This window comes from Aotus nancymaae, unplaced genomic scaffold (assembly GCF_030222135.1).
Source record: "Aotus nancymaae isolate 86718 unplaced genomic scaffold, 86718_ANA_hifiasm-v0.15.2.pri h1tg000103l, whole genome shotgun sequence".
Classification (NCBI taxonomy): Eukaryota; Metazoa; Chordata; class Mammalia; order Primates; family Aotidae; genus Aotus; species Aotus nancymaae.
In genome coordinates this window covers 2,783,641-2,811,179 of record NW_026988518.1, presented here as the reverse complement: position 1 = coordinate 2,811,179, position 27,539 = coordinate 2,783,641, and the positions used below count along the sequence as shown (strand labels likewise).

The 27,539-nt window shown below is 34.5% G+C and overlaps 1 protein-coding gene across 3 annotated transcripts in view; it reads right to left on the bottom strand.

Moving 5' to 3' along the window:
* DPYD (dihydropyrimidine dehydrogenase) overlaps positions 1-27,539 on the bottom strand; it is an 865,822-nt gene that overhangs the window by 338,590 nt on the left and 499,693 nt on the right. For all 3 annotated transcript variants that reach the window (XM_012458470.2, XM_012458472.2, XM_012458471.2), the window contains one exon: positions 19,772-19,936. In XM_012458470.2, coding sequence (XP_012313893.2) covers positions 19,772-19,936 — 165 coding nt within the window. The remainder of the gene's footprint in view (positions 1-19,771; positions 19,937-27,539) is intronic.

The window sequence follows — 27,539 nt, the reverse complement described above, 5'->3', positions numbered from 1 at the left end:
TGCCTGGGCTTCTTGGGGGTTCTCATACATCATGCAACTCCAAACACATCCATTAAAAGTTCCTTAAAATTTTAACTGGTTTCTTTGTGGTGATATCTTTCTTTCACCATTTCTCTGGGGAGCAAAGCAGTCATGAGTTTCTGCTCTCCTTGTCACTTTCTGAAATTTAGTTCATTTAGGTTTATTTGCATTCTCAGATTTCAGGTAAATTTTTTAAAAGTCTAATTTTGCTGATTATCTTATTTGTTGTGGTTATAAGGGTAGGAGTAATAATCTCTTAAAGCTTACTATATCCTTACTAAAAGCAGAAGTCCTGCCTGAATTTCAAAGTCACAACCTTACAATTGGCATCTATTTTCCTAGTAGTCTGAGTTTGAATTGGAAAGGCCTTGGAAGGTTTTAAGCAAGAGATTAGGCAACAACTGTGACTCATAAAACATTTCATACAACTCTGCAGTTGAACAGTATGTATGAAAATGTATGAAATGTAAAGCATTTGAGGAATAATTATAGTCGAGGTAACAATAATAATTACTGTTATACTGTGTTATATGTCATTGCTCATATTGATTACTACACAGTTCCCAGTAATTCATTTAAAAACTTACTGTATACATAGCCATTCCAGCCTGTAATTGTGTTCATTTCCTATATTAAGACATCTCCCCACCTATACTTTGTAACCCAAGAGCCATAACTAAATTTACAATTTAAAATAAATCAGGCACAAAACACTCACTGATCATTTTAATACTGAAGGTTTTAAAGGACACATTATGAAAAAATTAAAATGCAAAAAGCAGCACAAAGTTAAATTAAATTATTTATTATGGAAAGATTAGTCAATCTAGTTACTTCCCTACATTTTGCATGAATAAAATATTACAGAAAATTTCCTTTTGGCTGATCAGTATATAGATCAGAAACGCCCCAAAAGAAGATGTATTAATAAAGTTAACTCATGCCTTATTAATGCTCTAGGCATTTCAACAACATGCGAAGTAAAATATCTACCTCAAGAATGACTTTAATAATAAGTTATTTCTTTGCTTCATGTACACAATGGATAATTAGTTCAGGAAAAGATTCTCAGAGGGAGAAAAAATAGCCAACTGTGAAATTCACAAATATTTTCCTTGGATTGGGTACAAATGCTACTCAGGCTAATACCAGGGATGCATAAATTCTTTCTATCCTATTTACAATCCAGTCTTGATTAGTTAGGAGCTCATTTTCCAGTTTGTGAATTATCTAGGTCTTTGATTCTTCTCTTCCCTCTGGCTGATTACCTTTCCCATTTCTCTGCTCATTAGCACCTCCACCAAAGAAAATGAAAATCCAGGTGAAAAGGAAAAGTAAATCATTCATAGATAATTCTAAATAATATGATGCTTGGCTTTAAAAAACAATCTTTTAATTGTGAGTACATGTATATGCATAGTTTTATTTAAGACAGGACAGCTTCTTAGCAGAACAGTGGGGACTGTGTGGTCAGATGTTCTGTTATCAATTTGAAATTCTACCACTTACTATTTAAAAACTATCCTTAGGAAATTACTTACCTTCATCCAGGTATCAATCTTATCATGCAATGAGGATGATATTCATATCTTTTTTGTGAAGTTATTGTGAGATCAATTCAGAGAAATACAAATCTGTATCCTACAAACGGCTATCCAAAATTAAGAAACTGTTATGTTTTCAATTTGTAAAACCCCTTTCTTATTTCTTCTACTTTCCTTAAGAATCAGTGTGCTTTGGGGAAAAGGCTCATTGCCAAGTTATATCTGTTTTTATCTTTTTCCTTCTTGGTCCATTTAAAAAATCATACCTTTTCTCTCTATTATGGTCATGAAATATGCTCTGGTAGAAAGGTTGAAGAGAATGGTAAAAATATGGTTACATCTTTACTGACAAATTTCATTCACTGATTCTTCCCTGTCTCTGACTAAAATGGATAACTACGAGTTACCTGTACTAGTATATATTCTTACCAAAATGGCCTCCATTCTAATTTGTACTTTCATACATTTTGGTCGTTAAAATAAAGACATATCTCAGAGTAAAATTTTCAGTAAATTAGGGAGTTAGTTATACACATTTAACTGTTATATCAAAGTATATTTCATTTGTTTTATTTTAAGGATGTCTGGTTTGCCTGTTGATTAAGCTAGTAGTCCAATGTCTCCCATGAACAGTCTCCTTTTAATTGATTTACAATTAATTGGCTCATATTTGTGGATCACAGATATAGCTTAAACTTAATTACCTAACCAAAAATAATGATTTAAAAAGAAAAACAGTCATTAAAATACAGTATATAAACCCTTAAAACAATAATGTGGTATTTGTTTTTTAAAAGCTATCTTAAACAATAAAGATAATGCTTTCAAGTAGGTATCTTAGAAGACCTCAGGGGGACAATGTGAAATTAGTTCTTTGTGAAAAATAAATATCTAAAGAGTATTCCCTGTAGGGTACAACATAAAAGAATAAAATACCTACTGGCAAAAAAGGAAGCTGGGGGAGAAAAAAAATTATACTGATCAATAAGCCGAAAAAAGAGTAAAATGAAATGAGTAGTTTGTAACAAAGCTACAACAATATACTTGTAGCATATTCTGCTAAATAAAAGCTTTATATTGCCTCCTATATTTAAACCTCTCATAAAACAATCATGCATTTTTCTAACATTGCTTACAAATTAGCAGATTAAACGGACCCTTTGGGATTTAAAAAAGGTACATTTTAAAGACTTAAGGAGATGAGTAGGAGGAAAATAAATGTTAGAGGTTTCATATTATCCTTTCTTTCTCTTTCTTTCCCCAGCCCTTTAAGAGAAGATTGTCTTAGAGTTGAGTTCTCAACACTGATTGCTATGAAATAGTACCAAATTGATATTAAGTAAGACACATTAGAGTTGAGATATCAACACCAATTGTTACTGAATATTACCAAATTGATACTAAGTAAGCAAGCCTACTGAACAAACCTCTTCAGCACTTTGAATATGAATTTTATTTTCATTTTTTGACATGAACTGGGTATGTGACAAACATATACAATTTATAAATTGCTTCCATTGCCTCTCCCATGAGCTAGTTTATACCAAGAAAGAATCTACAGTCACTGCATCATTGCCATCCCTAGGGTCTCTTTCACATGGTTCAGTGTGTTAGATGCTACAATCTGGAAAGACAATATTCTCACCCAAAAGGCAGCCTGACAAATTACAAAATGAAGGGGAAAGAGTATGTTGCAGCCAGTAATGCTTGTATAATGACTCTTTTAAAAGGTTTGATGGATTTTCTCAAGATTCTTCTTTTACTGAATGACATGTACCACCAGCATTTTAATCTTCAGCAGAGCCAAAGCTTAAAAATCCAACCAACATTTCTTTTATTTCTTAATACTTTATAAGGTCATTTTTAACTTCATGTTAATTCCCTTGACTCAGTGTCAAAGTGAGGATGATCAAAATGCTGGAGGTTGTTGACTGGTGTCTTGAGGAGTCACGTAGGGATTGAAGAGCTAGGGCTAGGTAGCCAGGCTTTAGCCATTCAACCCAACCTAAAAGTAATTCCCAAGATGCATTCCAGGAAAATGGCTATAGTAATTTTAAGTTAAACTAATTTTTAAACAGATTTGCGGAAGTATAATTCTATATATGCTATATACAGTATAAAAGAATAATTATATAAAGTATACAATAATCATACATACTTAAAAGTATATAATTTTATAAATTTTGAAACATGTAATAATACTTTGAGACCATTATCACAATCAAGATAATGAACATATCTATTTTGCCAAAAAGTTTCCATATGACTCTATATAGCCCCTTTCTCCCACCTGTAACCCCTCTGTCCATGAGGCAACTATTGATCTACTTTCTGTCACTATAGATTAGTGCACATTTTCCAGAGTTTTATAATGACATAATAATATATGTACTTTTGTGAGTTTTTTTGAATCTGGCTTCCTTCACTCAAAATAATTGAGATTAATCCATTTTGTTGTAGGTATAATAGTTCATTCTTTTTATTGCTAAGTAATATTTCATAGTATGAATATACCACAATTTATCTTTTCAGTTGTTGATGAAAATATGAGTTGGTCTCAGGTTTTGTTGCTGTTGTTGTTACAAACAAAGCTTCTATGAACATTCCCGTATAAGTCTTTGTAAATATATGTTTTGTTTTTTCTTAGGCATACATCTAAAAGTGAAATATCTGGGTCATATGATGGGTATATGTTTAACTTTCTAAAATAAACCCACCAAAGTCCTATATCAGATATATGTTTTGCAACTATTTTCTGTCAGTCTGTGGTCTTATTTTCATATTTTTTTACAATGAGTTTGAAGATGAGATTTTTTAATTTGTATCAAATCACATATATATCATTTTTTTCACTTTCAAAGGCAGGAATTTTGGCAGGTATCTGACAAATACTTATTTAACATAAGGTCAAAAGTTTTCTCCTACATTTTCTTAAAAAAGTTTTGTAGTTTTAGGTTTCTCATTTAGGTCTATGAGTATTTTAACATCTATATATCATGTGAGATCTGAATCAAGGCTTACTTTCTTGTTGCATAAGAATACCCAATTTTTCCAGTTTATTTGATGAAAAGTCTATATTTTTTCCACTGAATTGCCATTTTGCTTCTTGGTCAAAAATCAGTTGTTCATATAAATAATTTGTGGGTTGTTTTTTGGACTCTTTTCTGCCACATTAATACATTTGCCTATCTTTATGCCAACACCAGACTATCTGATTACTGTAATTTTAACATATCTTGCTATCAGAAAGCTTTAGACTTCCAACTTTGTTCTTTCTAAGTTGTTTTATAAGTCCTTTGCACTTCCATATGAATTTCATGATCAGCTTGTCAAATTCCACAAAAAAAAAGTGAAGACTTGGCATCTTAACAATAGTGGCTCCTCTGATCTATGAATACAGTTATTTTTCCATATATTTAGGTTGCCTTTAATTTCTCTCAGAAACGTATTGTTGTTTTCAGTGTTCTTCTCTTTCACATCTTTTGTCAGATTTATCCCTAAGTATTTCATGATTTGCTGATACAGTAAATGATATATTTATTTCAATTTCCAGTTGTTTATTGCTCACATATGAAAAAACAATTAATTTTTACAAGTTAATCTTTTATCCTGCAACCTTGCTGAATTCACTCACTACATAAAGTAGTATTTTGACAGGGCCAAATCTACGATAGGCAAGTTAGGTATTTATCTCTGGTGCAAAAATTAAGGGACTGGCAAACATTCCAGTAATGAAGACAAAGTGTTTCATTGTAATTTAAAAAAAAAATAAAATCTAAAAACAATAGCCTATGGGCTGTCTGCTTGTTCCTGTAAATTAAGTAAAATGTTTGGTTGGTTGTTTCTTTGGTACACTCCATGGATTTTCTATGTAGATAATCACATAGTCTATGAATAAAGGGTTTTACTTCTTCCTCTGCAGTCTTTTAAGTTTTTCTTCTAATTGGACAGGGCAGACTCTCTAGCACAATGTGGAAAATAAGTTGATGAAAGCAAATATCCTTACCTTGTTTTACTTAGGAGGAAGCGATACAGTCTTTCACTATTTAGTATGATATTAGTTGTAGGCTTTGTACATGTTCTTCACCAAGTTAAGGAATTTTCCTACTATTAGTTTGCTGAGATTTTTCCTGTTTTAACTAGAAATAGATTTTTAATTTCTTCAAATTTTTTTTTCTGTTGGGTTTATTGAAATTATATATTTTGTATGATTACCACTATTTAGTTTATAACATATGAACTATGTTACTTCCAAATATTAACCTTCTCTGGAGTTCCTACAATGTATCTCATTTGGTCATGATGCATTTTTAAAATATATTGTTGATTTTGATTTGTTAACATTTGTGTAGAATTTTTGCATCTGTTCATGAGGTCCTCAGTTTTCTTTTCTTGTACTGTCTTTGTCTAGTTGTGGTATCAGGGTGTTGGCCCCACAGAATTTGTTGAGAAATATTCCCTCTATTTTACATTTCTGAAAGATTTGTATAGAACTGGCATTATTCTTTTCTAAATAGTTTAGCAAATCTATTTGTGAAGCAACCTAGGCCTGAAATTTTCTTTTCTCTAATGTTATCTTTCTCTAATGTTATGCCTCTTGAAAAAAACTTTTAAAGTTTGTATCTCTAAAGGAAATTGTCTAGTCCCCTTAAGTTTATTAATTCACTTACATAATGTTGTTTGTTCATAATACGATGCTATTTTCCTTTTAATATCTGTAGAATCTGCAGTGATGTTATCTCTCTTGCTTTCTAAATTGACAATCTGTGTTTCTTCTTTTTGTTTCCTGTACAGTCTGGCTAAAGTTGTTATCAATTTTTTTGGTCTTCTCAAGGAACCAACTTTATCATTACTGATTTTCTCTATTATTTTTCTTTTTTCAATTTCACTGCTTTCCCACTCTGATCTTTATTATATCATTCATTTTGTTTACTTTCGGTTTGATCTGCTCTTTTTCTAGTTTTTCAGTGTAGAAGTGTAGGTCATTAACTTGAGACTTTTCTTCATTTTGATACATGCATTTGGTGCTACACATTTCCCCATGAATAATGCTTTTATGGCACACCACAAATTTTCACATGCTGTATTTTAATTTTCATTCAATTTAAGTTACTTTCTAATTTCTTCATGATTTTTTTCTTTGATCCAAGGATTATTTATAAGTCTATTTTCTAAAAAATTGAGAACTTTTCAAATAAATTCCTGTTGTTGATTAATAACCTAATTCTACTTTGGTAAGAGTATGTACTTTGTACGATTTGAACTGGTTAAAAATTATTGAGACTTCTTTTATGGACAAGAATATGGTCTATCATACTAAATATTTTCTATGCATTTGAAAAGACTGTATTCTATTGCCATTCAGTAGTATGTTTTATAAATGCCAATTAAATAAGTTGGTTGATAGCATTTTTCATATATTTGATAGCCTGACTATTGTCTTATTACTTCCTTTTTTTTTTTTAAACTAGAGAAGGAATCTCACTACATTGCCCAGGCTGATCTCAAACTCCTCGGCTCAGTGATCCTCCTATCTTGGCCTCCCAAAGTGTTGAGATTACAGGTGTGAGACACTGTGCCTGACAGTTTTATTGCTTATTTACAGGAAGGTATGGAAATCCCCAACTCTAATTGTGGGTTTTTCCATTTTTTCTTACAATTCTATCAGTTTTGCTTCATATGCTCTGTTATTAAATGCATAAATACTTAGGATTGTTATCACCTCTGGAAGAAATGAGTTTTGTATCATTATAAAATAATCTTTTTTGCCCCTGGAAGTATTCCTTGCTTTTATATCTACTTAGTTTGCTATTAAGATAGCATGTTTTATTTGATGAGAGTTAGCAGAGAATATATCTTTTTTTGATTGCTTCTAGTTTCTTCTATTTGTGTCTTTATATTTAAACCCATTTATTATAGGCAGCATACAATTGACCTTGCCTTCTAAAAATCCAATCTGAAAATCTTTGCCTTTTAATTGGGGTGCCTAGACCATTTACATTTTTCATGAGATTATTGAATGGTTAGGTTTTACTCTATCATCTATATACTATATGGTTTCTATTTGTCTCATCTCTTCTTTATTCCTCTTTCCTCTTCTGCTTTCTTTTGGATTAAGTACTTCTAATTATTCCATTATATATTTATTGTTGGCTTTTTGGCTATAACTCCTCGTGGCATTATTTTAGGGATTGTTTTAGAGTATCTTTGAATTATCACCACCTACCTCCTGTGATTATATAAGGTGCTAGAACCCTAGAGTAGTATACTTCTATCTCTTCCCTCACAACTTTTGTACTACTGTCATATATTTTACATTTACGTATGCTATAACCTTATACTATCTTATAATAATTTTTTTTTTTTTTTTTTGAGACGGAGTTTCGCTCTTGTTACCCAGGCTGGAGTGCAATGGCGCGATCTCGGCTCACCGCAACCTCCGCCTCCTGGGTTCAGGCAATTCTCCTGCCTCAGCCTCCTGAGTAGCTGGGATTACAGGCACGCGCCACCGTGCCCAGCTAATTTTTTGTATTTTTAGTAGAGACGGAGTTTCACCATGTTGACCAGGATGGTCTCGATCTCTTGACCTCGTGATCCACCCGCCTCAGCCTCCCAAAGTGCTGGGATTACAGGCGTGAGCCACCGCGCCCGGCTCTTATAATAATTTTTGCTTAAACAACCTATTTTCTTCTAAAGTGACTTAATAGGTAAACATCTTATATTTACCCATGTAGTTACAAATGCTGATGCTCTTTATTCCTTTGTATAGAACCACAGTTTGACCTGGTATCATATTCCATCTGCCTAAAACAGTTTAATGTTATGTAGTGTAGACCTCCTTTTATTATGCTTGAAAAATTATTTATTTCACTTATATTTTAAAAAGGTATGTGGCTGGATTTTGAAATCTAGGTTAGTATTTGTCTTTTTCTTCTTTCGGTGCTTTAAAGATGTTGCTCCTCTGTCTTGTAGCTTAGATTGTTACTTACAATTAATCACACTAGTAACTGTCACAAGTGTTTCTCTGTACAGAACATGTCTTTATTCTCTGGCTGCTTTTAAGATTTTCTTATATCACTGGTTTAATTGATCGGATTACACTATATTGCCTCGTATAGTTTTGTTAATGTTCCTTATGCTTGGAGTTGATTAAGTTTCTTGGGTTTTTTGTAAAGGGGTGTTTTGTGGGCTTTGTAGTTTTAGGCAAAACTGAAAATTTTGCACTATTATTTCTTGAATTTTTTTTCTGTATTTCCTCAATTTCCTTTCGGAACTCTAATTACACATATATTAGACCACTTACTGTCATCAGCTCCCTGATGGTATGCTTACTTCTCTCTTTCTCTTTTTTCTCTCTCTCTTTCTCTGTGTGTGTGTGTGTGTGTGTGTGCGCGCGCTTCATTTTGGATAGCTTTTATTGCTGTATTTTTAAGGTTACTAATCATTTCTTACGCAATGACTAATGTGCTGTTCATAGCTTTCAGTATACCTTTCATCTTATCCATTGTAGTTTTCATTTCTGGTAGTTTTATTTAGATCTTTTATCTATCTTTCATGTCTTCACTTTTTGAACATAAGGAATATAGTTATAACCACAGCTTTATTGTACTTGTCTGCTAATTCTAACATCTTGTCAGTTCCAGGATGGTTTGACTATATTAATTTTCCTCCTATGATGGCTTATATTTGTCTACTTATTTACAAAACAGATGATTTTTTACTGAATGCTGGTTATTGTGAATCCTACCTTGTTTGGTACTAGGTATTTTTGTATTCTTATAAATATTCTTCAGCTTTGCTCTGGGTTGCAGTTAAGTTACATGGAAACACATTGATCCTTTCAGATCTCACCTTTAACATTTACTGAGCATGACCAAAGCAGTGCTCAGCCTAGGGCTAATTATTCCCCAATACTTAATTAAGACTCTTATTTATATTCTATTCGATGCTTGTGGTCATAGGGTTTTCCAGTCTGGCTGGCAAGAACAGTCACTATTCCCAGATATATGTAAGAACCAAGGACTAGTGCATGTCATTCATCCTTTTTTCCAGTCTCTTTGTTTACTCACATGCATGAGCTGATCTGCACTCTACTGCGTACTCAGGAGAACACCAGCAGGTCTCTGGAATTCTCTTTATGCAGCTCTCTGCTTTCGGTTACTTTGTCTTGTGAATTCTAACCACTTGCTCTCTCTCCTCAACTCAGGGCTTGGGGCAAGAGTAGAGCTCAGGTCCTTTGTTTTCTGTCTCTCAGTGACCACTCTCCTTTATTGCCTGATGTTCCAGGTCTTAAAAGCTGTTGTTTCATGTATTTTCTAAGATTTCTGCTGTTGTTGTTTCCATTGGGAGGGTAAATCCAGTCCCCATTTCCATCTAGGATGCACTAAAGTTTTATTTTAAAGAACTACAAATGTCCTGTGTCAAGAAAATACTTGGCTACATGGAGCCATAAACTAATCACAGATCTGTGAGCCATATTATATATTTGATTCATTTTTTGCTAACCTTGTTTTGTGGAATTAAATACATTTTAATTTTTCCTTTGCTTCTGTGCTGATACAAAGAAAATAGCTGTCACTATTTAAGTGTTTTAATGAGAAGCTGTGAGGTAAAATGAATGAATGATATTAAAACAGAAAGTATAATAAATAAAACATTAGACAAGGAGTCCAAAGACCTTATATGATATAGGACATATAATGAACTCAAATTGAAGGAGTCACTAAAAAACATATTTAGCAAGTTAGTGTTTAATATTTAAATTGGTAATTATTTCTGAAATAATATATTTTATATAAAAACCACATTCACCAAGTTTTTGAAAATCATTTGGTCAATATAAAAAAAGCTATAAACATGCTGTTACCTTTGACCTGCCAAATCTCCTTTTTACGACATATGAAAAAAAACTATTATTTTAAAAGTAGGGATAAAAACCAAATGCATAAATTTTCTATGCAATCTAATTTATGGTAGTGAATAATTACCATGTGTCAAAATGTTATACATAACCTCTCACAATGTTTACAACAACCTCTGAGAGTCACACAGATGAGGAATTGAGGCTGAGAGTGTCATAAAAAGCCAGTCAGAGGAGATGTTGAGATTCAAAGCTATTCTGACTCTAAGCCCTCTGCCTTTAGTTCCTAGACTACAACAACTCTAGACAAACAGGGTTTTGTTAGGATAAGTGGGCATGGATATTTTTACTCCTAACCACTCTTATATTTTAAATTTCTACTACTATTATGATTTATTCTTATTTTTTTTGCAAATTAGAAGAATATTTTTAAAGGTCCACAAAATAATGTCACCAGATGATTTGAGTTAAAATTTGCCTTGAATTTTGGAAAAGAAAGAAGGATGGGATGTAAGTATATATCACCTCTAGAATTCATGAATATCAGAAAATCACTGCTTAAGCTCTAGTGCAAAAAAAGTGAACTGTTTCCTGGGGATATACTAGTCTTCCCTTCAATAGCAGCTTCAGCAGTTTCTACTAATTTATTTAAAATAAATCAGCATGGGACTGTGTAGAAATCAACAGAAACAAGGACTTGACAAGCTCAAAAAATACCAGAGGGAGCAAAGGAGGAGTCCCTTCAGTACAGAGACTCTTAAATTTCTGTTTGTAAATATCCTCTTTGGGATACAAGGCAAAAGAACTAAGGTGATGTTTATGCTCTCGAAGTTCTTCGATAAAAAACAAAGGTAATTATCTTGTACTGGCCATTGCTGGCCTGACAACAGATATATTATGGTTTCACATGTTACTACGTTTTATTTTTTTAAACAAGTTGTGTGAGTAATAAAAATCCCCCTATTTCTAATAAGGTGAAACTTAATTATAAAAACTTCAAAGAAATAGAAGCCTCCTTTTGCTGAGGCAGTCTTCATGGAGATGGCAAGAAGACTGTACAGGAGCTGTGAGCTAACGAACACCCATCAAAAAAGCAATAAGCATTCTCCTCACTTGCAGCACACCTAGATTTGACTCAATTCCCTGACTTTCCCGTGTTAGAATACAGAATTTCAGATGAGGCCAGGTAACAGCTCAAATCAAAGTCTAAATTGAGTCCCACTGATGCTATTTTCTATAGACAGCTACATCCTTGCAAAGTAGTAAGAGCCGGGTATAAAATGTCCTTAGCTGGGACTAAGAGTAAGACAATGATTGGCTGATAACATAACTTCTTTGTCAAATCGTTTGTTTTCTTTTTTGAAAGTTTATATTTAAGAATGCCCACTTAAGAGGGGGGGAAAGAAAGGACTGGAATAACATATATTCTTAATTTCTCAGGCTACTTAGGGCCAAATGAAATACTTCTTCAAGGTATAATGGAAAGCCTTCCAGTCCTAGTGCTTTCACTCACTACCTTTGTGACCCAAGACAGTCAGTGCAATATCTCTAAATGTCAGTTTCATCATCTGTTAAAATGGGAAAAAAATCTCTGCTTCACAGATACATAAAGCCCTTATCGCAGTGCCTGGAACATATAAAATGCTCTTAATATATTGTTCTGATATAGGAGTTTTAAAAATATTTAATAATATAGGTCAAGAGCTATAAATAATGCTGGCTGTGTATGCAGTAGAATCAATTGATGAACTTTATAAAAAATACATACACGTGTGTATATATATATACACACACACACACACATATACATATACACACATATACATACATATATATATACATCTATACACACACACATACATATATGTACATTGTATCCACACGAGATTTCTGAAATGATTGAACAGAAGAGGGCCTAACCATAAATATCTTTTTAATGCTTCTCAGGAGATCCCAACGTCCAAACAGAATAGAGAGCTAATGGATACAAGTTCTTAACCTGCGGTCCATAGACTCTTTATAGAATACAGAAATTCATAAACTTGAGTGACAAAACATTTAGACCTTTATTTTTACCAGTCTTCTAAACTTTAGGATTTTTCAATCATGAATGTATAAATTAAAAAAAAAAGCCCCTCAGTCCCCAGGTGAGACAGAATGGACTTCGTGTGTCAATAAGATACCAAATTATAAAGGAGACTTCAGGCCATGCCAGGCAAAGGTAAAGTCAAGCACCTCTACACTTAAAGAATAAACTGTTCTCACTGCCACAAGGATTTTTTTTTTCTTCAGCAGTTAAACAAGCACTGGCCTCAAGATAAGCAATATAAAAACAATTACAGCTCACTGATCACCAGACACTGACTGACTTCCCCTGTTCCACAAGTCATGACTACAAGTTTGATTGGACAAGAGATGGATTTTAGCAACTTTCTCCTGATAAGAGACTACAAACCATGGACTGGTTCTGGCCAGTTTACAGAGGCTGTGCACTGAGAGCCCTCCTGTCTCTGCTTCACCTTTTGATGTATAGATTCCAACTGTAATACATTCCGACGTTAAGTCTCCACTGCAAAGTGAACACTACATGTATATAATATGCATGTTTGTTCAGTACACATGCATTAAGGCCCCTTCGTAAATATTCACGGCTTCTCCTATAACCTAACATGTAACTTAGGTGTTAAGACCCCTTCATTAATATTCATCACTTCTATAACCTAGTATATATACTTAGCCAACCCCTTTACTATAAATTCCTGTCTCACCTTTCTTTCCTTGAAGGGTCTGTCTCTGGTTTTGGCCAGAAGCCTGCTTCCTAGTCCATAAACCTCTCCTTTCTAAATATATAAAATGTCTGATTTTTTTTTTTTGAGGTGGAGTTTCGCTCTTGTTGCCTAGGCTGGAGTGCAGTGATGTGATGTCGGCTCACTGCAACCTCTACCTCCCGGGTTCAAGCAATTCTCCTGCCTCAGCCTCCTGAGTAGCTGGGATTACAGGTGCCCACCACAACACCTGGCTAATTTTTTGTAATTTTAGTAGAGACGGGGTTTTGCCATGTTGGCCAGGCTGGTCACAAACTCCTGACCTTAAGTGATCTGCCTGCCTTGGCCTCCCAAAGTGCTGGGATTATAGGCATGAGTCACCGTGCCCAGTCAATTGTCTGATGTTTTTAAGATGATGAATGCAATAAACCATAGTGGCACTATTGATATCTGTTACTTTGCACCAACAAAAATCACAGAACATCACAGTAGAGTTGTAGTAATCGCAAGTACTTATACTCACCACGACATCAAAATTTTAGTAGTTATCAGACCCACCACTAGATTGTGTTACTTAGTGACTTAATTTTAAAAAAGCATATATTACTATATCATATATTTTGATTGAGATACTGAGAATCCTTTTAACCCTATGAATTTTGTTTTACGCATTCAAAAACATTCTGGAAAGAGGCGCCTAAGCTTCACCAGAGTGCCTAAGGAGTCCATGGTACACATAGAATGTTAAGAACTCGGAGATCCAAGATGGCTGACCACTAGCAGCTCGGGCATGTAGCTCCCAGTGAAAGTGCAGAGAACGAGAGGACGCCACACTTTCAGACGAATATTTGTAGCTCACGGACCAGGAGATTCCCAGCGGAGGAGCTCCACGGGTCGCCAGAGCGACTCTTGTGGCCGGCGCGGCGGTTTTGCTGGCGCCTTAAAGCAGCAGTTCTTGGTGCAGAGTCCAGAGATTCCTGGGCAGAAAGGCACCATCAATCTTAACACCGCTGTTTTGGCCGGCGCAGTGGATTGCTCAGATTTCGGCGCTGGGAATCAAAAAGTTGGACGTCCACTCGGAGACCTAGTTAGAAAGTCGGTAATTACAAAGACAACAGACGGATACATATATAATGAAGGGAAGAAACCAGCCTAAAAAGGCAGAGAATACTCAAAATCAGAATGCCTCTCCCTCTACAGGGGATCGCAATTCCTCATCAGTAACGGAACAAGGCTTAATAGATTACGAGTGTGTTCCAATACAGAAGCAGGTTTCAAAACGTGGGTGATAAGAAACTTCTGTGAATTAAAAGAACTTGTTCTAACCCAATGCAAAGAAACTAAGAACCTTAAAAAAAGGTTTGACGAAATGCTAACAAGAATGGACAATTTAGAGAGGAATATAAGTGAATTGATGGAGCTGAAAAGCACAACACGAGAACTTCGCGAAGCATGCACAAGCTTAAACAGTCGAATTGATCAAGCAGAAGAAAGGATATCGGAAGTCGAGGACCAGCTCAGTGAAATGAAACGAGAAGACAAGATTGGAGAAAAAAGGATAAAAAGGAATGAGCAAAGGCTCCAGGAAATATGGGACTATGTGAAAAGACCTAATCTACGTTTGATAGGTGTACCTGAATGTGATGAAGAGAATGAATCCAAGTTGGAAAATACTCTTCAGGATATCATTCAGGAAAACTTTCCCAACTTAGCAAGGCAAGGTAATATTCAACTCCAGGTAATACAGAGAACACCACAAAGATATTCTTCAAGAAGACCAACCCCAAGGCACATAATTGCCAGATTTATTAGGGTTGAAATGAAGGAGAAAATACTAAGGGCAGCCAGAGAGAAAGGTCAGGTTACCCACAAAGGGAAATCTATCAGACTCACAGCAGATCTCTCAGCAGAAACCCTACAAGCCAGAAAAGAGTGGGGACCAATATTTAACATCCTTAAAGAAAAGAACTTTCAACCCAGAATTTCCTATCCAGCCAAACTAAGCTTTATGAGCGAAGGAAAAATTAAATCTTTTGCGAACAAACAAGTACTTAGAGAGTTCACCACCACCAGGCCTGCTTTACAAGAGCTTCTGAAAGAAGCACTATACATATAAAGGAACAACCAATATCAGCCTTTCCAAAAATATATTAAAAAGCAAAGAACATTAATACAATGAAAAATTTACATCAACTAATGGGCAAAACAGCCAGCTAGCATCAAACACCAGTATTAAACTTATATATATTTCAATTGGATAAAAAGCCAAAACCCATCGGTATGCTGCATCCAGACCCATCTTACATGCAACAATACACAAAGACTCAAAGAGAAGGAGGAAGATTTACCAACCAGAGAGTAAAAATAAACAAATAAACAAAAAGCAGGAGATGCAATTCTCGCCTCTGATAAAGTAGACTTTAAAGCAACAAAGATCAAAAGAGGCAAAGAAGGACATTACATAATGGTAAAAGGATCAATGTAACAAGAAGAGCTAACCATTCTATAGATCAACGAGATAGAAAATTAACAAGGATATTCAGGACTTGAACTCAGACCTGGAACAAGTAAACTTAATAAACATTTATAGAACTCTCCACTTCAAATACACAAAACATACATTACCACCTCACACCTATTCCAAAAGTGACTATATAATTGGAAGTAAATCACTCCTCAGTAATCGCATAGCATTGCATAGGTTTAAATGAAATATTGGTTGGCTGTTTGTTTGTTATCTTCTTCCCTTATTCCTTCCTGACTACATCATTAAGTATAATTATCAGTATACAAGAGGTTTTCAACACTCATTACTAAATTGCATTCTAGCCTGGACAAGAAAGCAATACTCCCATTCTCTCTCCCTCTTTCTTTTCCTTTTTCCTCCTCCCCATTCTCTCTCTCTCTTTCTCTTCCTTTTTCCTCCTCCCCATTTTCTCTCTCTCTTTCTCTTTAATAAAAAAATTAAAAAAAAAAAAAAAAGAAAAAAAAAAGAATGTTAAGAACTCAATATTTAGAGGCTGACAGTAAAGCACCTGCAGGAGTGCTGATGGAGTCAGTTTGAACCTAATGTGCACAATGCTGATCTCTCAGTAATTAAATGAGAAAGTGTTTTTTACAGAAATGAGGTGTACTGTAATATATTTACATATCAGTTGTTCCTCCTTTGTTAATTTCTCTAACACAGCCGTCATCTCTGTTTCTATCTTCACTAGTTGATTCACTGCTGAAGCCCTACTTTTTGCTTCCTACTTTAGCTGCCACAAATGATAAAAAAATTTCAGTCTTTGCTTCCTAATTCAGTGCATTCAAAGTGCAGCATATATTTTTTTGTTAAAACATTTTTTTCCAAGGCCCGAAATATATGATTCATAAGGTTTCTGCATTGAGAATAAAAGGATTCACTTTAAATTCACTTCTGCAAGCCCTAGTTATTCTGTATATTTAATAACAAGCATTACAAAATCTCAACTTAGGAACAAAAAACTCTTAGTAATAAATTGTCACTACAATGATCAATGTGCCCAATTTAATTCACAGATAAATAAAAGGAAACCTTGAAAGCCAAGTAGAAGTCTAGTGTGAATGTAGGCTTTAGTATAACTGTGACAATTCAGAGATAAACCCTTACAATATATTTCAGAGGTCTCGCTGCCTTTACATTCAAGAAATTCATTGCTGTCTCCTCCGGTTCATGGTCAACTGGTGCTCACCCTCTCTTGAAACAGAGATATCAGCTACTGATATTAGCTGACCTATATCCCCATCCAGCACAATTCTTTTTATCAGAAAAGTTAGCTTTTGCTTAGAAGCTGCCACAGTGGGTTGAATTGTCCAGTGCCTGTCATTAAAGGTGGCAGTCATGCACTCGAGAATGATGTGAAAAAACTCCAGCGAGAGTGATAATTAAACTTGGAAAATGAAGGGTCACCTTCTTTCATTCAGCTCATTGGGCAAACCCATCAGAATAATTCCAAAACAGTGGGGGTCTGTCTACTCTCAGCATGGCAATATCTAGGTGCACACACATTATTTCTATGGGTTCAAATGGGAATGCCATTTTAATTGTATTTAAAATATTATCTTTGATATGAGGAGTAAAAATATTAGAAATTAGTTTTACAAATACAGAAAAGGAAAAATGTGTACAATCTAAATAGGGAAAAGCATTAGAAACAAGAAAAGGATGCAGTGTTTTCTCAAGAAAAACCATTAAGAGAAGAAAATTATCCCCAGGGAAATTGAAAAGAACATTAACTATGTCTCTTCTTTCTACTTGAGTGTAGAATCACAAAGCAAGCATTTCATTCAGCTTTCTTGTCCACTTACTGTCATTTCTTGGTGGTCATTATTACAACAACTTACTCCTACCCCAAAAAGAGAAAAAGTATCATTTGAAGTTAAGACAATCAATTGATAGGAGTTATTTTCCAGAAAAATGACTTTTTTTCAGACATATTAGCTTATCTAGATACTATTGAAACAGTATTTTAGAAATTATATTTCATATTGTTCTCATATTGCATTAAAATGTAATACTGGGCTGGGAACAGTGGCTTACACCTGTAATCCCAGCACTTTGGGAGGCTGAGGTAGGAGGACTGCTTCAGTCCAGGAGTTCAATACCAGCCTAGGCAACATAGCAAGACTTCATCTCTACAAAAAAGTTAAACAATTAGCTGGGCATGGTGGCATGAGGCTGTAGGCCTAGTTACTTGGGAGGCTGAGGCAGGAGGATCATTAGAGCCTAAAAGCTAGAGGCTGCAGTAAGCCATGATGGTGCCACTGCACTCTGGCCTGGGCTACAGAGGTGGGGGGACCCCATCTCTAGTTTTTCAAAAAAAAAAAATACTGAATATTTAAGAACAACATAGGCCAATGCACTGCACCAAAGAACGCTGTTATCAGACAGAAGCATGGATAGTAAAAGCAAATTTCAAGTTCAAATTCTAGCTTCACCATATATTGGGTGTGTAATGATGGACATGGTACTCAATTTCTGCGTGCCTCAGTTTCCTTATCAGTGAAATAGAGAAAATAATACTACCTATCTTACAAGCCTGTTCAAAAAAATCAAATGACTTTAAAATAAATAAAACTTTTATAACTGTGCCTAGCACGTGCTATATGAGTGCTCACAACATATTATTGTCATTATTATTATGTTGCATGTTCAGTATCTGTCAAAGTATTTAATACTGTAGATCAAGTTTACAGACATATTATTTCTTTTTATAGTTGACCATTTTTTTGTCCTTATCATTCAGAGAAAAGCTTCCCAAAAGATGTGGATCCTTTAAAGAACAAATAGCTCAGCATAACTCTTATATAGAGTTAATTATATAATGTGAAAATAGGGATTATTTTAAAATTAAGCTCAGAAAGGGAAAAATTCCTAATAATCAGAAACTATAGATTTTAGACGGGTCTTGATAATTCCCTTCACATCTAAAAGACTGTCTTGTGGAAGATAAGTTATATTTGTTCTACGTGCACATATTTTATTTCAAGTTAAGAGAGTTTTGAAATAATTAGAGCTGTCTAACACAGAAAAAAAAAAAAAAAACTTGATGGGAAAGGCAGTTGTGTGATTTCTATATTCCTGGGCAAGGCAGTTGTGTGATTTCCACATTCCTTTGTGAGAATTTGCAATTTATCAGTTTGTAGACAAACATCCACAAATTTCAATAGATTTAAAAATATTTATCATTACTATACTTAAATGTTCTCTTTTGTCTTTGAGAGACATATATAGGTTAGAAAAAAAAATTTCCATGACATAAACACACACATTGCCTCAAACCTCAACCTCCATTCACTACCAGTTCATTGAAAGAATGAAAGGAAGAGAAATAAGTTGTGTGTGTTTGAAAGATACAGAGAATTGAGGAGGACGGAGGGGAAAAGGGAGGAGGGAAGACAGTAAGAGGGAGTGGGAGTAGGAAAAAAAGAGGAAATGGGAGAGGGAGGTGGGAAGGAGAGGAACAATAAATAAATGACACTAAGGATAACCCTTACCAGACTATGGAAGGAAAAATACTATTATATTTAAGCCTGATTTTACTGCAATATTTATGCATGGTTCTTTAAAGGAAAAAAAGATTTTATAAAAGATAGTTGACTAATTTAGTGTAAGAGTGTCAAAATTATTTGGTAAATTATTTCCCACTGAAAAAATATAAACTTTATAGGAAGATATGCTGCTTCTGCCTCAGGTTTATATTTAAAATGATTTACAGTCTGCAATTTCTTCCTAAGGTCATCACCTTCATAAATACTAGCCACATACAGTGAAAACCAACTCAGTAAAATGAGTATTTCATTTCTCTTCCTTCTGCTTATGTAGATACTTCTTCCATCTTACATGGCACCCATTTATAACAAAGCCTTACACTGTGTGGATTTTTATGAGTTCTTGAGCTTTTCTTTCTTTTTTATCTTTCTATGCATCAGCAAAGCAACTGGCAGATTCTTTAATAAAATATACACATTAATATTTATAAGCCTATGAATTGGATGTTTAAATAAACATTCACCAACTTATGCCAATTCTCTTGTTTTAGATGTTAAATCACACTTACTTTGTCTGGAAAGTCAGCCTTTAGTTCAGTGACACTTTGACACCAATATGCAGCCGTTTTCTCACTGATGAGCTCAATATTCAGAAAGGAGCTTTGTCCAGGGCCATACATGGGGCCAGAGGTGGTCCCCCGGATGATTCTGGGTGAAACATTTGTCACAATGTCCTGATGAAAGAGTAAAGATACTGAGTCTCCTTTTGACAAAGAAAACCTATAATCTTTATTATCTGCTCATTTCCATATGACAATATTTTCTGAAGTCCCTTTGCACATTTTTGCAGAGGAATTTTTAATATATGTTAATTTAGAATTGAACATAAGCTATTTGCAAATAAAAAGGTAAAATAAAGTATTTGTTAAGTGTTAGCTAAATTACTTCTTGTAATTCTAGGTTTAGTATAGTGTAAAAATAAGTATATTTATATTCATTAACACTGATTTAGGGCATACACATTTTAATTTGGTTGCAATTAAATAATAAAAACATAATAGGTATGCAAAAATTTATCATTTCTGTCTATTTAATCTAGGTATCTCCAATCAGTTTAACTCCAATAAGAGTTAATGTTTGCTTAAAGTATATATTTTTTTCTAAAAAAAAGTAATTCCAATGTAAATCAGCCAAGGAATACATATTAATATTACTGGCTTATCAACTGTTAACACATATTCTAACAAACTGGCTGGGTCAAATTACCTATAGGATTATAACTATATGTTCACATTCAGTGAGAAGAAAGTCACTTTCTCCAAGACCGAAATGAATATATCAATAATTTCCTGATACCAATAAACAGTAAACAGTAAAATTAACTTGCTTGTTAAGTGTAATTAACAATCTACAACTGCTTCTAAAGCTGTATTAACAAAGAAGAATGACATCCTTCCATTACTTAAAACTAAAAAGAAACAAAGAAGGAAAATGTTTCTTTTGCCAACTTCCAATTAAAATTAATTTTGAGTAAAGGTCATTTAGTTAAGGATTTATCAGAATTAGTCATTTAAGTACCCCTCCTCACCATCTTGTCACTTTTAGTAAGATAACATGAACCCCCATTAGTATATAGCAATTAAGGTCAATTTACATATTTTAATTAAGAACCACCCCATATAAAACAATTAGCGTAATAGGCATACTAACTGGATTTCATAACATTTGGACGTTTTTCCAACTAGATAGACAGGAAACCTTAATTAGCATTAATTAGTGCTGATCTGCATATGTTTGATAAGGCATACCCTTGCCACAAAAGATTATTTATTCCTGAATCTGCCAAATGCTACAGTTGCAGAGGATAAAAGGACTTTTCTTCACACTGCATGTTAATTTCTGGTAATTTACATTCACTTTTACATTCGAATTAGTATATTATAAAATAAATGGTATAAATGTTACAATAAACCTCCTTAAATATGTACATTTTAACTTATAGGAATCATGCCAGCTAATTTTTTACTAATTAAGCCATTCCATTTCTATTGTAATTGTGTGCAACATCACCAGCCTTGCTTTGATTTGCTATTGTGAAACCATGTTTCACAATCTTAATGGGTAAAATGACAAATAGAGTTACTGCAGGAAGCTCAAGCCTATTGGGTCACTTTCCATCTTGGCAAATGCTTAAATGTATGTTCTGCATCCCTACAGGTGGCTCTGTGAAGCTCACCGAGTGGGTCCTCTGGTGTTTTCATGGTCTGAGAAGACAATTCTTGTAATGTTTCACTCAAATGAGGCCGGTTTTCTTCTATGTTCCGATTTTCAACAGACATACTCTTTAAGCCTTGAGATCCTCCTTTCCTCTGCTTTACTCTCTACTCTAAACGCCCTTCACCTAAGTAAGTCCAGCCTAGACCACAAGTTGTTCTCTACACGGGATCTCTTGGCCAAGGAGGAGTGAAGTCTGTATTTGGTTTGCCAAGTCAAGTGCCCTGGTACTGTGTAGGTGGGTAAATAATGAGGCCTCTGGTTTTGATCACAAAGCAGGTTCTTCAGGCATATTCAACAAAACTGACTCATGTCAGCAGCATCCCTACTCCTGCCTGTTCTCCAGATCTTCACTTAGACTTCAGTTTCTTTGAGAAGTCTTTCTTCTCTCTCCAGCTCCATTGAGTCTTAGTAACATGCTCTGATTCATGGCACTATAACAATATATACTTTCCCAACTGGCATTCTTACTACCATTTATTGTAATTGTCTATATTCCTGACTGTACCTTCCACTACAGCATAAGACTTGTAAGGAAAGAAACTATATCTTGTTTACTATCATACACCCAGCTTCCAGCCTGGCCTTTAGTGGTGCTTAAGCATTGTTTCTTAAATGAGTCTAGACTAAAACCATAGGCACTAGAATGAGTCTTGTCCTGAAGTATGGGAACCAAAGGCATTTATTGCTGGCCACTTTCTGCTGTTGAACAGAGCAGGGGGTTTGGGCTATGAAATAGTTCGGATGTGCACCCCACCGAAATCTCATGTTGAAATGTAATCCTCAGTGTTGGAGTGGGGCCTGGTGGAGGTGACTGATTGCATCATGGGGAGAATTTCTCATACATCATCCTCTCGGTACTGTCCTCATGATAGTGAGTTCTTATGAGATCTGGCCCTTTAAAAGTGTGTAGCACCTCTCCCCTCTTTCTCTTGCTCCTGCTTTGTCATATGATGTGACTGCTCCCCCTCCACCTTCTGCCTTGATTGGAAGCTTCCTAAGACCTCCGCAATAGCAGATGCTGCTTTGCTTCCTGTAGAGCCCGTGCAGAACCATGAGCCAATTAAACTTCTTTTCTTTATAAATTTCCCAGTCTCAGGTATGTCTTTATAGCAAAAACGGGCTTTTATTCAAAGTTCAGGATTTATTACTATGCTTAGATCTTTTCCTGCTAGTCCATTTCTCTAGAGTTGGGGTTCTTACTTGCTTCTTCTGATCCATCAGGGATCCCTTTTTCTACAACTCAGTACACCCCCTATCATGGCTAGATCCCTGAACCAAGTGCTGTGATACAAATCACCCACTGCTATAGGCCTTCTCAAGGCAGCCTTCTGTGAAGACTCCCTGACAGAAAGCATGCTTGAACGTCATCACACTGCAGCTTCTAAGACCTTCCTGATTGCTAGTTCTTAACTGCCGGGTATCGCTGATCTCTAGGATTTAAACAGAATGGCCCCATTCAGATACAGTCCAACTCCCAGGCTTTTTTGGTTCATGTGGATGTGAATACCTAAACTGGTCCATGACCACTTAGGCTATTTCCTAGCTAAGGAGGCTGTCCAACTACAGTTGTCTTTTATGTTTTTCCTGCAGGCTAAGAACACATCTTAACAGTATACACAGAAATTTTAAAAATATCATAGAATATAAGACACAGAATAGAAATTTCACCTATAACCAATAAGGGCAAACCTCATGGTTCACAAAGTCTAAGCTATGTGCTATTTACAGTAACCCTACTAATAACCATGAGACCAGCATCTCACATTAGCCAAAAGGATCAATAAGCTGATAATATTTAATTGGAAAACTGTCAAGGAAATGCTTCTTTCTTAAGCATTTCCCCCGCTCAGTGATACCTCAAAAGCTACAATTCTACCTTTAAGAATTTTTTTCTTTGTGTATTACGAGTTAAGTTTCTTGCTAATGTTGGAGCTGTTTTATTTTTCTCTTCTACAATGTGTTAAATATAAATATAGCATAGAAGAGTTATCGATGATCTCCTTAATCAAGATAATGAACATAAAATACAAACCAAATCAAAGGGAAATTTATCTACTTCATGATAGAGAATGCTTACTTCTTTGTGTTGATTTTTAATAGAGAATGTTTATTTAAACAGGTCAATTTTATCATTCCTTAATTCAAGCAAAGATAAAAAGCCCTTTATAACTTCTCAAATTACAGATGCCTACTGTTGTAAACCTTGTTAACTATCTGTAAGTCATTTGTTAACATCATAGAAATTCAACATTTTCCAAATTCAACTAAAGTGGCAAAATTCCAATATATTCATCCAGTAGTAAGTCAGTAATATAAATATTATTCTAGATTTTCTTTCCCAAATTCAGTCATGTTTGCTATTATTTTGCCAAATACTTTCTCCACTGACTTGAGACTTCTTAGAATTTTTAAATTAAGTGAAAGATGAATGAAAGCATGGATATAACCAATTATCCTTGGTTACATAACTAGAGTTAGAGTTTAATAATTGGACAATAACTTACTAAAGCTTTTGACCTGGGAAGACTAGAAATTGAGCATGATTCCATAAGAGAATATTTTGCTTTAATATTTAATAGCTAAGTCTTATTAGCATTGCTTAAGGGAGTTAATATAACAAAATAAACATATTCAAGAATAGTTAGAGTATATAAGAGTTCATTCTCTATAATAAAAAAGATAAACTGCCATAGCTCTAATCTTCAGTGCATTAACTATATTCAGATTTTTAAAAACAGATATTTATAGAAAAGGAAGTGTTAGGTAATATCTCTGCTTTATGTGATATTATAACTACCATTATAACATCAAGTATTAGTGACCTTTTAACATGTGAAGTGATGGAAATGATTTTTCTCTATCAGAAAAGAGATTTAAATGGTAAACCGACTGATCATATTTGTTTAGGTTCATTTACTTGACCTCTCTTATTCTAAAAACTTATGATGTTTCCATGGTTACTACTGAATTAGAACAGTCACAATGGCCACAATGAACAGAAAAAGAAAACTTTGCAGAAATGTCTGGGTAAGAGACTAAAAAGAATGGGGTCAAACAAAGTTGGATGAAAATAAGAAATAAAATTTGCAGAGTGAATCATAACTACACAATGGATGAATTTTATAAACATATTGTCGAATGAAAAGGGCAAGTTCTAGAAAAATATGTAGAATATGACACACAACACAAAGCAACATATTGTTTAGTGAAACATACTAATATGACAAAACTATAAATATAAGTAAGATAACAACAAGAAATAATTCAACATAGAGGTTATTTCTTGGAGTGGGTAGATGCTGGAGGAGAACTTGGGAATCGTAGAGCAAGGAGGGCTTTCTGAAAGTACTGGTGATATATAATTATGAAGATGCTTTACTCTTAAACTGCAGAAGTGTGGCCGAATGAGAAATCTGTTCAATGAGCTATGTGGTAGTACAGCGTATGCTGCTATGAGCTATTGAGAAGGTTTTATCAGTTTACCTGAAAACCTGTAGCTGAAATCTAAGACATTTGTTTTGTTTTTTTAACTTCCAAGATTTTGCTGTAAATATTTTGTCAAAAATAGTTTAATTATTTGTTTTTATAAATTAGGAGTTCAAAAATTAAATGTACCTCATGACAAACTGTCTCCTAAAATATATCACTTTCCTGATAAAATCCTACAGAGATAAGTACAATTTAACTATGCATTATTCCATAAAAGAGGAAAATCACTCTGCAAACAAGTCTAACAACAAATATCTTGTTACAGAGTAGGATTCCATCATTATAACTAACATACTGCTACCCCGAGAATAGCTAAAAGTGAAATAAAAGTTCAAGAGTGGCCCAGTTTCTAGAGCAATTGGGCTGCTATGAAAGAACTCGCTAACATTTTATTTTCTTCATGAGCTAAGTATATTAACATTTGATTCCTCCCCAAAATAAACTTTATAATGGTCAGAATAATCTCTGCTTGGTTTTCTTGGAGGAGCAGAGTAGGCAAGATGAATATTTGTTCTCAATAAATCATTTTTTCTCTTGTAGTATCTTATATAAAGACAGTATTCAATATCTGAATTAGTGAAGAATTTGCCCTTTTGTCATCAGGAACTTCAGACCTATCTACATGGAAAACACAATAAGCAAAATCACACTATTATCCTAGACATAAAAGATAAATTATCAGAGAAGTTGTAGCATTGACACTGTAGAAAAAAAATAGTATTTTAGATATGTGTAGCACAAATCTATCACATATATCACTGTTTTGAAATTATTGCAACCTACTCATCGTGGTTGCATATCTAGTAAGCATTAGAGATGAGACTAGAACTGAGGTATACTCATGTGATATGTATAATAATAATGATGTCAGTGACCTCCTAACATTTGCTATACATAATAGTAATTAGAACTGATTTCAGTTGCAAGAAAAAAAACAAATCAACTTGAATAAGTTAACTTTTTAAAAAGTGGGGTGTGTTTCCTTTATCTTAAGGAGAACAAGTATTTCACAAAACACACACGCAAAAATGCAACTATACCTCAGCTAGGAAAGATTCTGTTTCTCCTCTCTGTTTCTGTTGGCTTATCTACTCATTTTTCTCTCTCTCTACAGAGGCCTTCCTCTGTCTCAGTTCATATAATAGAATACAGCGGCTATAGCTCTCTGACAGGTCCCAAGTTTACAAGTCATAGCAAAAGATACTCTTCCAAACTTGTAATCTCTTAGGCCAGATTTTAACCCCTGGTGACAGAGGCCCTAATGGGCTTAAGCTGCATTAGTTAGTTATCCCTTGTTTAATGAACTATGTCTGGCAGGAGAAAATTAATTAGGATTCACACAGATGCTCAGGAAAACAATGAGGGGGTAATTGAGAACCGGACAACTAGTAACAAAGGAATCTGCAACGCCAGGACCAGCAGATTTAAATTCACCTTAGAAACTTGAGAAGAAAATATACAGACACTGATAAATGATTATTGGGAAAATGGTGGTAAAACGGGCAAAATAATTGTCATTTAGTGAAATAAAAACTCTCCATAGTCTTGAATCAAACAAGATGATCCATTTCCTATTCCTGTGGCCCAAAACCTTGCAAGATCAAAATTCCAGAACCCTTTGACGTTCTCCAATGTTTTAGACTACATTGGGAATCTCTTATTATCATGTGTTAGTGTGCTGAAGACTGTCAACACAAAATGGCATGGTGTGTACTTAATCTCAGTCTTGGCCTAGGCTGAACTGACTGAATGGACAGATATTCTATGTAGGAAGGGAAAACAGTGGAAGAAATAGGAAAGGAAGAACAAAGAAGAGTACATTGTTCTAGAATGAATAAGAAAAAATATACGCCCTGATTAGGCTTAAAAGAGGGGAGTAATGAATGAAAACTGACTAGACTGAACGTCTGCTATATGTCAGGGAAGGAGTTTTACTCACATATTCTCCGGTGCTCACTCAACACCAAATGTTCCTCATCTCTTGGATCGTGTGTAACATATATAAAGGATGTGGTATCTTATACAGCAGAAATATGGAGATTAATTTTCTGAATTTTATTTCTGTCTGATAAAAATACTGGCTCACATAATCATGTAGCCTTTTGTTTTTCATTTTGCCCTTTTCCAAGGAGCTTACAGTTTTGTAAAATAGAAACTAAAAGTGGTTTGTTTTGTGTTTTGACCTTCTCATCTGCCGATCCGGATAACCATCACTCTATCACAGAGAAGACGTAGGATATTAAATGAAGCAATACAGCACATGACTGGCATGTGGTATTTGATAAATAAATGTTTATTCATTCATCAACTCACTAGCTTCAGAAACAGTCAAAACAAAGTTATGAGAGTTCAGGTGACTGGCTTTAACAAGTTTACGGCTAAAGCTGGGAAATAAACCGGAAATGAGGATGGGAGGATTACAAAGAGTTGGGTCAGACCGCAGAGTCTTGAATGACTGTTTTAAGGAGTTCAAACTTTTTCTGCAGGCTTTGAGAATCCATTGTGTTCTGTCTCCTATTCAAGTTATTAATACCAATAGCTCATAGCAGCTGTGCATTCACAGAGATAAGT